General features: G+C 42.0%; 1 protein-coding gene across 4 annotated transcripts in view; it reads left to right on the plus strand.

Moving 5' to 3' along the window:
* Positions 1-3,443: 3,443 nt before the first annotated feature.
* NF1 (neurofibromin 1) overlaps positions 3,444-13,443 on the plus strand; it is a 239,987-nt gene continuing 229,987 nt past the window's right edge. For 2 of the 4 annotated variants that reach the window (XM_043480302.1, XM_043480281.1), the window contains exon 1: positions 3,444-3,883. In XM_043480302.1, coding sequence (XP_043336237.1) covers positions 3,824-3,883 — 60 coding nt within the window. In that variant the 5' untranslated portion in view covers positions 3,444-3,823. The remainder of the gene's footprint in view (positions 3,884-13,443) is intronic. The other 2 variants (XM_043480273.1, XM_043480292.1) reach the window with 1 other exon arrangement.

Raw genomic sequence — 13,443 nt, forward strand, 5'->3', positions numbered from 1 at the left:
TCCATACCCCCATCCTATCACAGCTGCTGAAGGCTTTAACTCTGTACCAGGGTCTACGGGGGCTTCACCTGAGGCCCTACCCCTAGCTCGTCAGAAGGCAATTCAGCCCCGCTGGATCAGACCACACTCAAGGGACTCTTTAGTTCAGATTCTCTGGAAAACCCACTCTGATATGGAGACTTGCAGGCAGGACCCTTACTAGGTAAAAACCTTAGGAAGAACACCGTACAGGAGTGAAAAGGGTAGGATTCAGCAGAAAGAGAAGCTGGACTAAATGCAGTCGCAGACGAGGCCTCGGCTGACCCCTTGGTTGCTGATCGTTTAAGGGAACTCTGGAGTGGGAAGGGCCCTGGGTGGCCCCACCATGAAGTTGCATCTCCCCATCATTTGTGCAGACTCTCCTGGCTCCAGGTAGCTCTCTTGTGAGGGCAGTTTCTGGAAAGGGATTCCCTTGAGAGGTGTTGGCCACCAGCAGCTGCAGAAATGGGTGCCTGGGTCCTAAGAAGTTGCTTGCTCCTTGGCCTGCTGGAGATGGGGGAGAGGGAAGAAATTGGGGGAAGGCTCCTCTTGAAGAGTTGGAAGAAAAAAATCAGATTGTTGCCTGAGTGAAAAACAGGATGATTGAAAGAGATGCATTTAAAACCATACCAAACACTAGTAGTTCTCCTAAAGCCTCTTGTGTGGGACAGTACAGAATAGGGGATGTTAGGACACACATCTAATTCTATTTGACTGTGAAGCCCATGTCTTCCTACTAGACCAGAGCTAGTCAAACTGGTGCCCTGTGGGCTTAATTCAGAAAGCAGAGGTATTTTGACTGCACAGTGTTTTTTTAAAAAAGTGAATTGGTTGGCGCCACATAAAAATTGGAAGAGTTTATATGTAAATTCAGAGCTCCAGTTTCTCTTGAGTAACCAGAAGATCTAGCAACACTGTGTCAACATCGTTGCAGGCCAGGGATTGACTGGAGTTGAGTGACTGCTGCTCCTTTACAGGAGGGGAGGTGCTCTATAGTTCACCACAGTATCTATGTACGACCTTCTCTGGCATTTTTGTTTAGAGTTCCTACTATACTATGCATGGTACATATAATAGACATTTGGACGCTTAATATTGGTTCAGTGGCATTGAATGAATTTGATTGGAGAGAAAGATTTTTAGTCTAGACCTCCAAGTGTAATGAGTGGTTTGGTGCTCCTGGGAGGTGCCAGGATGACAAGTGTTTATTCGGATAAATTAATAACATACTCTGGAGAAGGGCATTGCAACCCACTTCAGTATTCTTGCCTGGAGAATCCCTATGGACAGAGGAGCCTGGTGGGATACAAGCCATGGGGTTGCAAAGACACGACTGAGTAAGCCCAGTGACATGCTGGCCGGAGCCCGTAAGGCAAAATGAGGCAAAGGGCAAAGGTCTGAAGTCTGGATGTCTTACTATCGAGTTAGAGAAGAATGGGGAGTTAGGGGAACCAAAGAGGAAAGGGAAATATAGACGAACCTCAGCAATGGAATGTCACAGAGAGCAAGGTAGTCAAGAGTTTGGGCACTTATTATACCCAGTCTAGCAAAGATGAGAGTAATGCACAGGCAAAAAGCCATGCCAACAGAAAAGTAATTAGGGACTTTCAGAGGAAGTATGAGAAAAGGAGGCTTCCCTGGTGGCTCAGTGGTAAAGAACCCACCTGCCAGTGCAGCACACATGGGTTCCATCCCCAGGTCGGGAAGATCCCCTGGAGAAAGAAATGGCAACCCACTCCAGAATTCTTGCCGGGAAAATTTCATAGTCAGAAAAGCCTGGTGGGCTACATACAGCTCATGGGGTGGCAAGAGTCAGACATGACTTAGTGACTAAACACAACAACAAATGAGAAGGAAAAATAGATTGTGGGTCTGGAAGTTTGGCACTAATGTGCAGGCACTGGGATAGTTCTTGGGAGTATAAGTGAGAGCTTTCTCTAAGGTCCTAATTGGGGAAGTCATAGATGGACATTGTTAATATTCATCGTTTTCGTCCACACTGTCAGCATCATTTCTGACATCATCTAAAATAGTCAGTATTCATGCTGTATCCTTAAAGAAAGGACCAAAGAACCATCCAGACCCTGCCCTCTTGTTCTATTGGAATGAAACATTAATTAACTTAATATGTATTTTGGACAGTCACCAGCAGGCAGAGATTGGAAACTTCTCTCACAGATGTATCTTTCTGTATACCTGCTATTGGCTTTGTGGGTTTTCTATGGTAAAAGTAAAATTCTGGTTTCACTCTTCCTTGTCATCCAGTTAGTATCCTGCTGTGTGGCCTCACTGGCTCTTAATCAGGATGTGCTCCAGAATGTGTAAACTCACTTTAACATTAGCCTAAGTTATTTAGGCTAATTTAGGAAGATGAATTTAAAAATAACTCACTCCGAAGTTCATGTCAGATATGGATAGATCATCCATCGTTTTGGATGTAATCATCTAACTGGAAAACTGTCATGACCCAATTCCACACGAAATCATTTCAACTCTGGTACTGGGGGCACTGGGAAGGCCTCTGTTTTAGCAGAGCCACAATCTGTCTCTATTGTCTTTGGGGTCAAAGCACCTGGGTTTGCATTCTGACTGCCACCCACCAACCAACTCTATGATTTAAGACATATTGCCAACCTCTTGCGACCCAGCCTCATTACATGAGAGTTATGAGAGCTATTGGAAAGGCTCGTTGAAAGAGTTAAATGAGATGATGAATGTGTTCAATTAATAATGTATGCCAAGCCCTTAAAGGTTTTTTTGAGGATAGTGGAAAACTAAATCTTTCTATTATCAAATGCGCAAAAGTTTTAACTTGGGTGCCCATCAGTTCGGCAGAGGAAGTGTGGACTGGGATTCCGGAATCTGAGTACTTTGACTGCCACTGGGTCTACCACTGGGATTTAAGAGGACGTTTAAAAAAAAAACAAAAAAAAAAAACCACCTAACCTCCCTTGGCCTTAATTTTTCCTGTTACTCAGCAGGCTATACTAGCTACGGAGGACCTGGAAACCTAAGGTTATGTGCCTTATTTTTTGCGAGAACTTAAGGCAAAGCACAGCTCCCCAGAAATCAGCGGCAAAGATCTGCGTGCAGGGAGAAATGCTAGCCCCAGGGCGCCCTAACTTCCAATCCGGGAGCAATCCAAACCCGGAGGCCGGCGGGGGACCGAGAGCTGAAGGCGGTGGTGAGATGGGAGCGGATGCTCCCGGGTGGGCTCGGACTCCGGCCGGCTGCAACTAGAGCCCGAGCCGAGGTGAGCCCGGCGGCGATGAGGGACGCGCGCCTCCGGGCCCGCAGGAGTTAGGTGACGTCACCTCCAGGAGGACTCGCTTTTTCATTAATGAAACCGGCCGGCGCGGGCGCATGCGCCGCAGGCCCCCTTCCCTCTCGCTTCCCCCTCCCCTTTCCCAGCCGTGCTCTCAATTTCGAGCTCGCTCGCTCTCCCTCTCCCCGGGCCGTGGAAAGGATCCCACTTCCGGTGGGGTGTCATGGCGGCGTCTCGGACTGTGATGGCTGTGGGGAGACGGCGCTAGTGGGGAGAGCGACCAGGAGGCCCCCTCCCCTCCCCGGGCCCCCCTCCCCCGCCCCCCTTCCCCCAGCCTCCTCGCCAACGCCCCCTTCCCCTCTCCCCCTCCCGACCGGGCACAGGCCACCCATCCCCACCCCCGTGGGAACGATCGGAGCCTGCACTCCTCAGACCCTCTCCTCGCCTCTTCCTTCACCTCAGCCCCCGCTCCCCGCCCTCTTCCCGGCCCTGGGCGCCGGCCGCCCGGTCCCTTCGCCGCCCCCCGGCTGCGGGGAGGACATGGCCGCGCACAGGCCGGTGGAATGGGTCCAGGCCGTGGTCAGCCGCTTCGACGAGCAGGTAACGGGCCCGGGGCGGGCGGGAGGTGGGAGCGGAGTGGGGGTGGGGACAGAGTGGGTGAGGGGAGGAAGGAGCGGCCGCCTCCCCCGCAGCTGCCTCGGGCTCTGGAGGAAAGGCTTGGGGGGATAAGTGGGGGTGGCCTAGGGGGGAGGTGCGGGCTAGGAGGGGACGGCTGGTGTCTCGGGCTCCCCTCTCCCTCCTCAGTCGGGGGGTGGGGCCTTTTTCCTGACCACCCCTCCGACCCTCCATCCCCTTTATCCCAGCCCTTCCGCTTGCTAATAGGGATGAGTGACCTGGGGGCGCTTTCAGGGGCTCTCCATCTGGATTTAATCATCTCCCCCCCTTACTTTTTTATTTGTGAACGGAGGTGGGTAACATTTAGTGGTTTCCTCTTCCCTCAGTGGACCTCCTAAACGGGAGTGAATAACTGAACGAACCCCAAGGCCCTTCTTGTGTACCCCGAATAGGAGAAAGATAACATCCCGCCCCTCCCCCAGTTTCTTCTGCTTCCTCTCTCTGAGGGGGAAGAGTAGAAGAAAGCAGGGAAACACAGGTTTTCTTACTTTCTGCTCCATCGTCTCAGCCCGCCCGCAGAGCTCCAAGTGCACACACACTGCACATCTTTTTGATGCCCCACCTCCCACCCCCCACCCCGGACCCCCCATAGCCTGATAAGACCAGACAGGCTTTTACATTGCTCTTTGCAGTGGGAACCATGGTTCTGGTTCCCTCCTGCTTATGAAATATTTTTCCTCCCCCCCCACCCCCCCATTCCTTGGTAGTTGCAGTTTCCCCTTTTATGTTTTGCTCAGCGGTCTGAGAATGTGAATATTGCTTTCTGGAGTGGGAATCTTGAGGATTAAGGGGAGCAGAGTGAAAGGAAAGTGGGAAACTGCATCAGAACCACTGACAACAGAGAGCAAAGACAGCTGGGAAGTGGTCCTGAAGCCGTTAATTCTGCTAGTGTTTTGCTGTTTTTTCTTTTTTAAACTCTCACCTCTTAGTTGACAAGAGAACATACATTGAGAATATTTGATATGGAGGAGAAAAGTTACCTAGCTTGAGGAGGTGCCTTTTTATTGTCTGAACCACAGACTCCTGGGGCTGATCAGAATGAATGCACCCGGAGCCTTTTGTCAGTAGGATTTAGTTTAACTTTGTGTTGCTGTTAAGTAGTTGGGGATTGCTTGGGAGAATGCTTTTTGTAGCTGCAATTCTAGGATGAACTTCCTGTGATGAGGAACTGCTTGAGATTGAATCAGTCTATTTTGTTTACTGGATATAATCATGAAACTGATTTTGGGAGCTGAATGGATCCATAAACAGTTTCTGACCTATCTGCAAGATACTTGGGAATAGGCAGAGGAATTGAGAAGAAATTTGAGAAGAAACTACTTAAATAAAAGAGAATTACAAAGCTGTCAGAAACTTGAAGTTCTTTCACCCATCCTTAATGCTTCCAGACCAAAAAGTATCTAAACCACTGTACTGCTAATCTATTTGAGGAAGTGAAAGGTGACCACATATATTGGATTGTATTATTGATAGAGCCTTACGTGTAAAACTTGATAGAAAAGACTTTCTCTGTAATTTAAAAAAAGGATTTAAAAGGCACACAGTTCGCAAAGGTGGACTGTGTGGATACTTGAATCTGGATGCAGGAATTTGATGGATTCACACCACAACTATTGTTTCCAATTTTAAAAAAATTTTTTAATTGAAGGATAATTGCTTTATAGAATTTTGTGGTTTTCTATCATACATCAGCAAGAATCAGCCATAGATACACCCATGTCCCCTCCCTCCCAATTTTTTTTAAAGTAGAAGTTTTTTTTCCAATTTTTAAACTTTATTTCTTTGCTTCTTACCTGTTGATCTCTAGGTTTATCTGTCACATATTGAAAAGATAGTTTTCTAAATTTTAAAAGAAGAATGATTTTGATTATATGCCCAGTAATGCAAGTAAATGTTTCCTTCTTTTTGTCCCCAGTGTTGAAAGACCTTATACTTGGCTGTTTGCTTTGTTATGAATATTGTGGAATCAAACTCACACCATCTGTTAACAATTAAGGACATAAGAACTTTAAACAAGCCTTAAAAAACTATACTTTTATATTGTTATTAAAGAGAAAGATCCATAGGACAAATTATTCCTCACATTTTTCTCTTACAGGGTTAAAGCCCACTGACTTTGGGATGTAAAAGTATAAAGGTTTCGGTGTTTAACGTAAGGCACTTGTAGACAGTAACTTATTATGGAATTAATAAATGTTTAATTTAGAGTTTACTTTGAGTTTGGAAAGTGGGAAAAACTGAGGCTCAGAGTGGTTAAGTGACTTTTCAAGGTCACATAGCAGACCTGATAATAAGAGCCTCAGTATTAAAAGTATTGAATCCTGGACAATGAGGAATATTTTTTTCTGGTAAGTATGTCATAGGATTTGTTTTAATAATCCAAAAGTATAGTTAGCAGGGAAGAGTTTACATTTTTATTGAGGGGGGAAAACAACCTACATGTAGTGAGAGATATTTGAGAGTCTTCAATATTTCAACTATGTCTAAAAGTTTTAAATTTTGAATATATCGTCTGTACTTTGTTTCACTGGGTCCAGGGGGAGTCAAGCTGCTGCTTTTTATTACAGCTAAGACTTATGTTGAACCAGAGAGCATGTGCATGTCTAAAGATGGCAACTCTATTTATGACTGAATTGATGTTTTAGTTGAACTTCTAATATTTGTGGTGATAAAAGCAGAAATGCCTTACTAGCCACTGCTGATTACCTATTGTACTCTGATGGGTATTGCTCAGCAGCTTGGTGCAGTAGACCCAGATTAAACAGTGGTAGTGTTCCATCTTGACATTGTGAGCTCAAGTCCTTGTTTCCAAGTGGGTAAAATAACATTCCTGTAACCTGCTGGCATTGCACCTAAACCTAGTATTTATGGCAACTGAGCAATTCCTAGCAATTTAAAAACTAAGTACTTCTTCGATTAGGGATGGAACTTGTGAAGGTGGACAGCCAGAAAGTTGAATGTGTAAGTTATATCTTCTGCTGCTCCTTAACCTGCCTGTATGGTGCTAAATAGTAAGTTTCTAAACTGAAATTAGCAAATTTTAGGTGTGGGTGTGTAGCTTTAATTTGTGGCTTATCAGTCAGGTTACTTAAATTAGAGAGAACCTTCTTACCTGCCTTACCTAGCTCATATGCCCAATCAATTTCTGTAGGACTTTGTTCCTGAAAGGGAGTATAGAAAAACTGGTTATATGAAAGTTTTTGTTTTAAGAAGTTGAGAAAGATACCATCAAATGATTTGTTGTAAATATATGTTTTCCACATCTGATCAAGTAAAAGCTATATATAAAAAGCCAAAAAATAACATTGTAAAGAACATATTAGAGAGTAAACTCGGATTTTTAAATTTTTAATACTAGCTTAGTGGTAGTTGTAAATTGAATGCTAATCGGAATGTTCTTTGAATAGGTGGTATAAAACTTATGTTATAAAATGATTGGCCAGCGTCTTTGAAGTAACAAGCTACATGTTAATTGGCCAGATAGATTTGTAAAACTTTGAAGTTGCTTTGGATTTAAGGAAAAAAACCCCAAAACTCCTTAGCCTTGTTCTTAAAGCCTGGTCTGCCATTGTTGTAAGGCCTTGTAAGTAATTGAAAATGAATATTCTTTTGGCAAGGGGTATGGTGAGTGAGAAAAAATTGCTTATTTATTCTGGAACTCATCTTTTAAAAATGATTTCCAACTGGTCCTCAATTAGTTCTCTGTGCTCCCTCACTCTTCCCACCTTTAGCTAGCATCTAATTGAATTTTTCTTTATATGAGCTCCTTCCTTTTCACCTTCAAACTTACTAAGATTTCTTTTCTCTTAAACATTTGCTTGGTCTTGTAGCTTTCTCTGTATAGATCAGTCTTTTTATTCCTTTTGTTGCCAGATACCTGTTGCCTCATTTATCAACCTATGTCCTCTAACTCTGAAAAAACTAGCTCTTGCCTCTTGCTTTCCTTCTGGATTGGTGCTTTCTTGAAAGTGATGCCTTCTGGCAAAACAGTGGTTTTTTGATCAGCTGTGATGCCACTGTGGTGGTCCATTACCCCTGGAAACCAGTCTCCTTGAATTCCCAAGACACAGTGCTGTCTTGTTATGACGCTTGCGCATCCTTCACCCCTTGGACAGATGTGCATTTTTCGTCATACCGTGCTGCCCACCATTGAACTGCGATTCCTGAATGATGGTGTGAGTTCTGTCCTGCTCTTTACAGTCTCAGTCCTCATGTTAGCCATTAGATCTCTGTGGGTCCTGTATTTCCTTTTTTGTTGGAATTGACTAGAAAAATCTGTAAGATTTCTGTGTAGTTTCAATATTTGATGGTCTTAATGCTTTTAACAGCATCTCCGTGTGTCACAGTGGTCCGTGCGGCGCTGACCCCGTGTGATTTACCTAACGTTTTCTCATCATGTCTCAGTGTGCACCCATGTTGCAGGCAAGCTGGCTCAGTCGCTTCTGTGTATGTCAGGCTTATTCCTGCTTGTCTGCCTCTGTTTATACCAGCCCCTGCCTAAATGCTTTAATTCCTCTTTCATCTTTTTCTAATTCCTGTCCACACTTAAATGGGCAGCTCAAGCTTCATTTTTCCCATGAAGTCTTTATAGACTGAACTCACTGCATCCTCACTACTTCATGTGCTGGTCACCTCAGGTTCTACAGAAACACCAAGGTGTCGCCCCTTGGAAGGGTTGATTGAACATAGCTTAGCATTATTTTCTTTTCTCTTATCTTTTTTATCAAATGGAGTGTAAACTTTCTGAAAAGCAAGAACTCTCTGAGAATTCTACTAATAGTCACCCTAGGGCCCAGCAGAGTTATAAGCACACATTGAGTCATTGATGGAATGTTTTTCATATGATTCTTGATTCAAAGGTAGACTGGCTAACAGGAGTGGTAATTTTGGCTTTATTTTAAATGTAAATAACTGAATTTTATTAATAATTTAGTGTTTATGGTGGCCTCCATCTTATAAGTGATAGTTTAACTAGGAATAGGTTTTTAACAAAAGAAAGCTTTAAGGAGGAACTTGTACCTATTTATATTTCCTCCAACATTTTTGAATCAAGTTTCAGATCTGATTGACTACCTTTGTGATCTTGAATTTGTCACTACTTTTAGTGGCAAGTCTGCATAAGGAAATTTTTTTGCAGTGATCTATACGATAAATTAAAAGACATTTGCTCCTTGGTAGAAAAACTATGACCAACCTAGACAGCATATTAGAAAGCAGAGACATTACTTTGCTGACAAAGGTTCGTCTAGTCAAAGCTATGGTTTTCCTAGTAGTCATGTATGGATGTGAGAGTTGGACCATAAAGAAAGCTGAGCGCTGAAGAATTGATGCTTTTGAGCTGTGGTGTTGGAGAAGACTCTTGAGAGTCCCTTGGACTGCAAGGAGATCAAACCAGTTAATCCTAAAGGAAATCAGTCCTGAATATTCATTGGAAGGACTGATGCTAAAGCTGAAACTCCAATACTTTGGCCACCTGATGTGAAGAACTGACTCATTTGAAAAGACCCTGATGCTGGGAAAGATTGAAGGTGGGAGGAGAATGGGTCGACAGAGGATGAGATGGTTGTATATCATCACCAACTCGATGGACATGAGTTTGAGCAAGCTCTGGGAGCTGGTGATGAATAGGGAGGCCTGGCATGCTGCAGTCCATGGGATCGCAAAGAGCTGGACACGACTGAGTGACTGAGTTGAACTGAACTGATAGGGTAATGAATGTGAAATGCTTTGAAAAGACTAAGATCATTCAAATGTAAAATTTATACATTTTCTGTATAGCTGACTGATGATTGTATATTTACCAAATAAAGGAGGTTGACTAGTCTCTGGATGTTCCCCCTTATGTACCTTGTCCAATAGATACCTCAGTTTAGCGTTCGTTGACAAATGCTTAGCGTACTGAGAGGGTCCTTGGGTGACCTACCATGAATGACAGTAATCTCTTTTCTTGCTTTATCATCTATTTGTGGCATACATAATAGATGGCTGTTCAAGTTTGGAAAGTGTAATAGAAAAATGTCATAAGGTGTTGTGTGGCTTGTTATATTAGATTTAATATTGCTTTATTAGATTTTAAATATTGCTACACTTTTTATTTGACACTTTTGGCCAATAGGAAGTTAAGAGTCTTAAATCTGCTGCTTTTGTTTTTTTTTGAATGTGTTTAGCATGGAGAATTTTGTCCTTAAAGCAAAGGTTAGAGATACAACGGTAAGCATGCCTTATTTTTGCATCTTTATTCTTTACTCAGACTGTTGCGGGGCATTTTTGTTTTATTTTCAAATTTGGTGTTACGAGGTCCTGTGTAGACTCTGTGTTGTTGCATTATAGCAGCATACTTTGCAGGGTGAGCCTTGCGTTAACTAAAAACGTGTGCTTTGCACATGTGTTCCCTAGCTCTCAGTCTGCTCGCCATTGGGGGTTTAGTGTGTATCTGTGTGTATATAACACAGTGGATGGGGAGAGATAGGAAGGCTCTTTTAAAGGAAGTTTAAAGAGAAGAATGTTCTATAGAAGAAGTAGAAGAGGAGGTTTGTGGTCAGCTTAGACTGTTAAAAGGCTTAGAATCAATACTGAAGTAGAATATAGGCATCTTAAGCTCTTTCTTTGCTGAGGATTGACTTGAATTTATAAAAAGTACTGGCTTATTCCGTCTGACATCTTTTAGAATACCCCATTTTCTTGGGGGTGGAGAGGGAAAGATGAGACAAAGTTTGTTTTGACCTTGAAGAATAGAAAAGTTAAAGTGTTTTTACGTTGTGATGACTGAATGAAGTTTAAGGTTTCAGCAGTAAAATTTCTGTTTCATGCTGTGTGGTAGAGCCTTCAGTAAACAGAGCACACTCAGAGGTTGTGCTGAAGAAAATTTTAACATTGTAGAATATAAATAACTGGAATTGATAGTGCCTCCAGTAAACTGTCTTCAGGTACCTGCAGTCGATGGGCAGATTTGACCACTTCAGATGTTTTATGGCTGAGATATATAGTTATATTCTTTGGTTTTCTGAGAGTGGCTTTTGAACCATTGACTATATCATCAAAAGGGCTTCTGTTAAGACAAGAAAGCCCCAAGCTAATATGGAATGCCATCCTGTTATAATGAAGAATTGGAATTATCCTCTAAACTTTACATATTTTTGCTATAAATGGTACTAATTACTTTGCAGTAGCAATAACTTGAGGTGCAGACTTCCAGATTGCATATTTTCTTTAAACCACAGCCTGGCACTCTTTTGGTTTGGCTTAGGGTTGCCACTACAGTCTACAAGCTGTTGCCTGCCCCTATTCATATTTTATAGTTTGGAGTGTTTTAGCCTGTTGAATTTCAGAGAACTTAAACTTTTTCTTGTGATATCCTTGCCCCTTCCACTTCACATCCCCCAAGCAGGGTGTTGTGTCTAGTGCAAGAGGCATGAATATTTACTAAATAGCAGTACGTTTAGAAATTTACTTTAAAGGACTTTTGTTTAATAATATTTTCAATCATACTTTTATATCCAGATGATGGCCTTGTGGGTAATTATGGGTCATAACAACCTCAAGCAACCCTTTTCCATCTAATTGTTGACAGCTTACCTTGGATAGTCCTCCTAGTAATTTGGGCATGAGAAAACCGCTCTTACTGTCTCAAATTTGTGATGACAGTCAAGAGCTCTTTCTCGTACTACACAGTATGCTGAACAGTTTTCAGTGTGACCTTGGGCAAGTCAGCTTCTCTGAACTTGAGTTTTCTGGTTGCATCTGTAAGTTGGGGATAATACCTGGCTTTATTTATTTGCATCATGGTCTTGTTTAGTGTCTTGGTGTGAATCTTTTATGTGAAAGGAAGCTGTAAATAATCATAAAAATCTATTATCATAATTATCCTGTGCAGCATTTTTTCTCTTTTCTTTATAGTTTGGTGATTATTATTATTTCTATAATGCGTGGAAAAACAAGCTAGAGAAGCAAAGCAACTTGTTCATTATCATATGACATGTGATTGAGTTTAAACTAGAGTGTGGGTGTCTTAATCCTTAGAGCAGTAACTTTCAATAAATAGAGCTTTACAAAAAAGGTCTAAATTTTGTGAACAGATAGCACAAATATGTAAAGAGAGGAAAGTTACTGCTTCTTCACTCAAAAATAACATGTTACATTTTGTCTTTTATGTTCTTAAGAGAGAATCTTTTATGTTCATAAGAGAGTTCATAAGGAAATCTTTTTTCGATTGGTCATGCATTAGACATACCTTTTAAGCATTGTATACTAATTTCATTGTTTATATTCTTTTCACCTTATCAAAACTTCTCAGGCTGTTAGTGGAAGTTGTAACATTGTTCCCCTTTTATTTTTAGTTTTATATACATTTTATATATATATATAAAATGTATATATATATACATTTTATAACTCACTGCAGATTTTTAGGTGAAGAGAGTTGAATTCTGAAGGTAAGAGTGTAGAATTTGTGAGAATACAAACAGGAATGTATAGTTATAAATATGAGAGTATGTTTTTCTTTGATTCTTTTATCTGGTATTTCACAGTTAAGTGTGTAAAGTTGGTTTTCATACTCTTAAGAACATTCCATTAAGGATTTGATCAAATTTGAGGCACCCTTTTAACCTTTGGTTGGATTTGAGTGACTTGTTCTGTTGGATTCCTGAGTCTGTCTTTCTCTTTGCCCATCTGCTTTCTTTCCTTTGTTTGCTTTTTTGAAACCCCTCACCCCCAGCAACAACTTTCAAATCATTCATTTTGTCTTTTGGAGTACCTTTCCAAATCTTTTATCTTTATCAGTGCCTTTTACTTCCATCCCAGCTCAGGGCTGGGAAGATGTTTTGCCTTTATCCTCTAGGCAGATCATCTTTCTTTTGGGTAATGGACTGGGGGGAAAGACAAGAAGCATTTGTATTTCCTGTTATGTTCCAATTTTTGGCTTCTGATAACTGAATTTGCAGTAGGGAATGAGAGAGAGAGAAGGTGTTGTTTTGGTCAGATGTTGGCAACAAAGATCAGTGAAGACCTGTGCTCTGGTTTCTGCCCTGACACAAACTACCTTTGCTGTATTATGTAAATCTTAATTCTGAGCTATTTCATTTATCTGTTAAACAGGAAAAATATAATTTGACTAAATCTGATAAAAGTCTAAAACTTTTCTAATTCTTAAAATGGATTGATTTCTGTTTCTTTTTTTTTTAAAGCCAGTCCTCTGACTGAAAAAATAATTCCAGTCACTAATTGATTAGTTACAGATAGTTAGTTAGAAGGAATCTGAGATTATTTAAATCCACTTCTGCAATAGCCCTGACAGATGACTGTTCAGTCTTTGTCAGTTCAGTTCAGTCGCTCAGTCGTGTCTGACTCTTTGCGAGCCCGTGGACTGCAGCACGCCAGGCTTCCCTGTCCATCACCAACTCCCAGAGCTTGCTCAAACTCATGTCCATTGAGTTGGTGATGCCATCCAACCATCTCATCCTCTGTCGTCCCCTTCTCCTCCCGCC

The sequence above is a fragment of the Cervus canadensis genome, chromosome 1 (assembly GCF_019320065.1).
Source record: "Cervus canadensis isolate Bull #8, Minnesota chromosome 1, ASM1932006v1, whole genome shotgun sequence".
Classification (NCBI taxonomy): domain Eukaryota; kingdom Metazoa; phylum Chordata; class Mammalia; order Artiodactyla; family Cervidae; genus Cervus; species Cervus canadensis.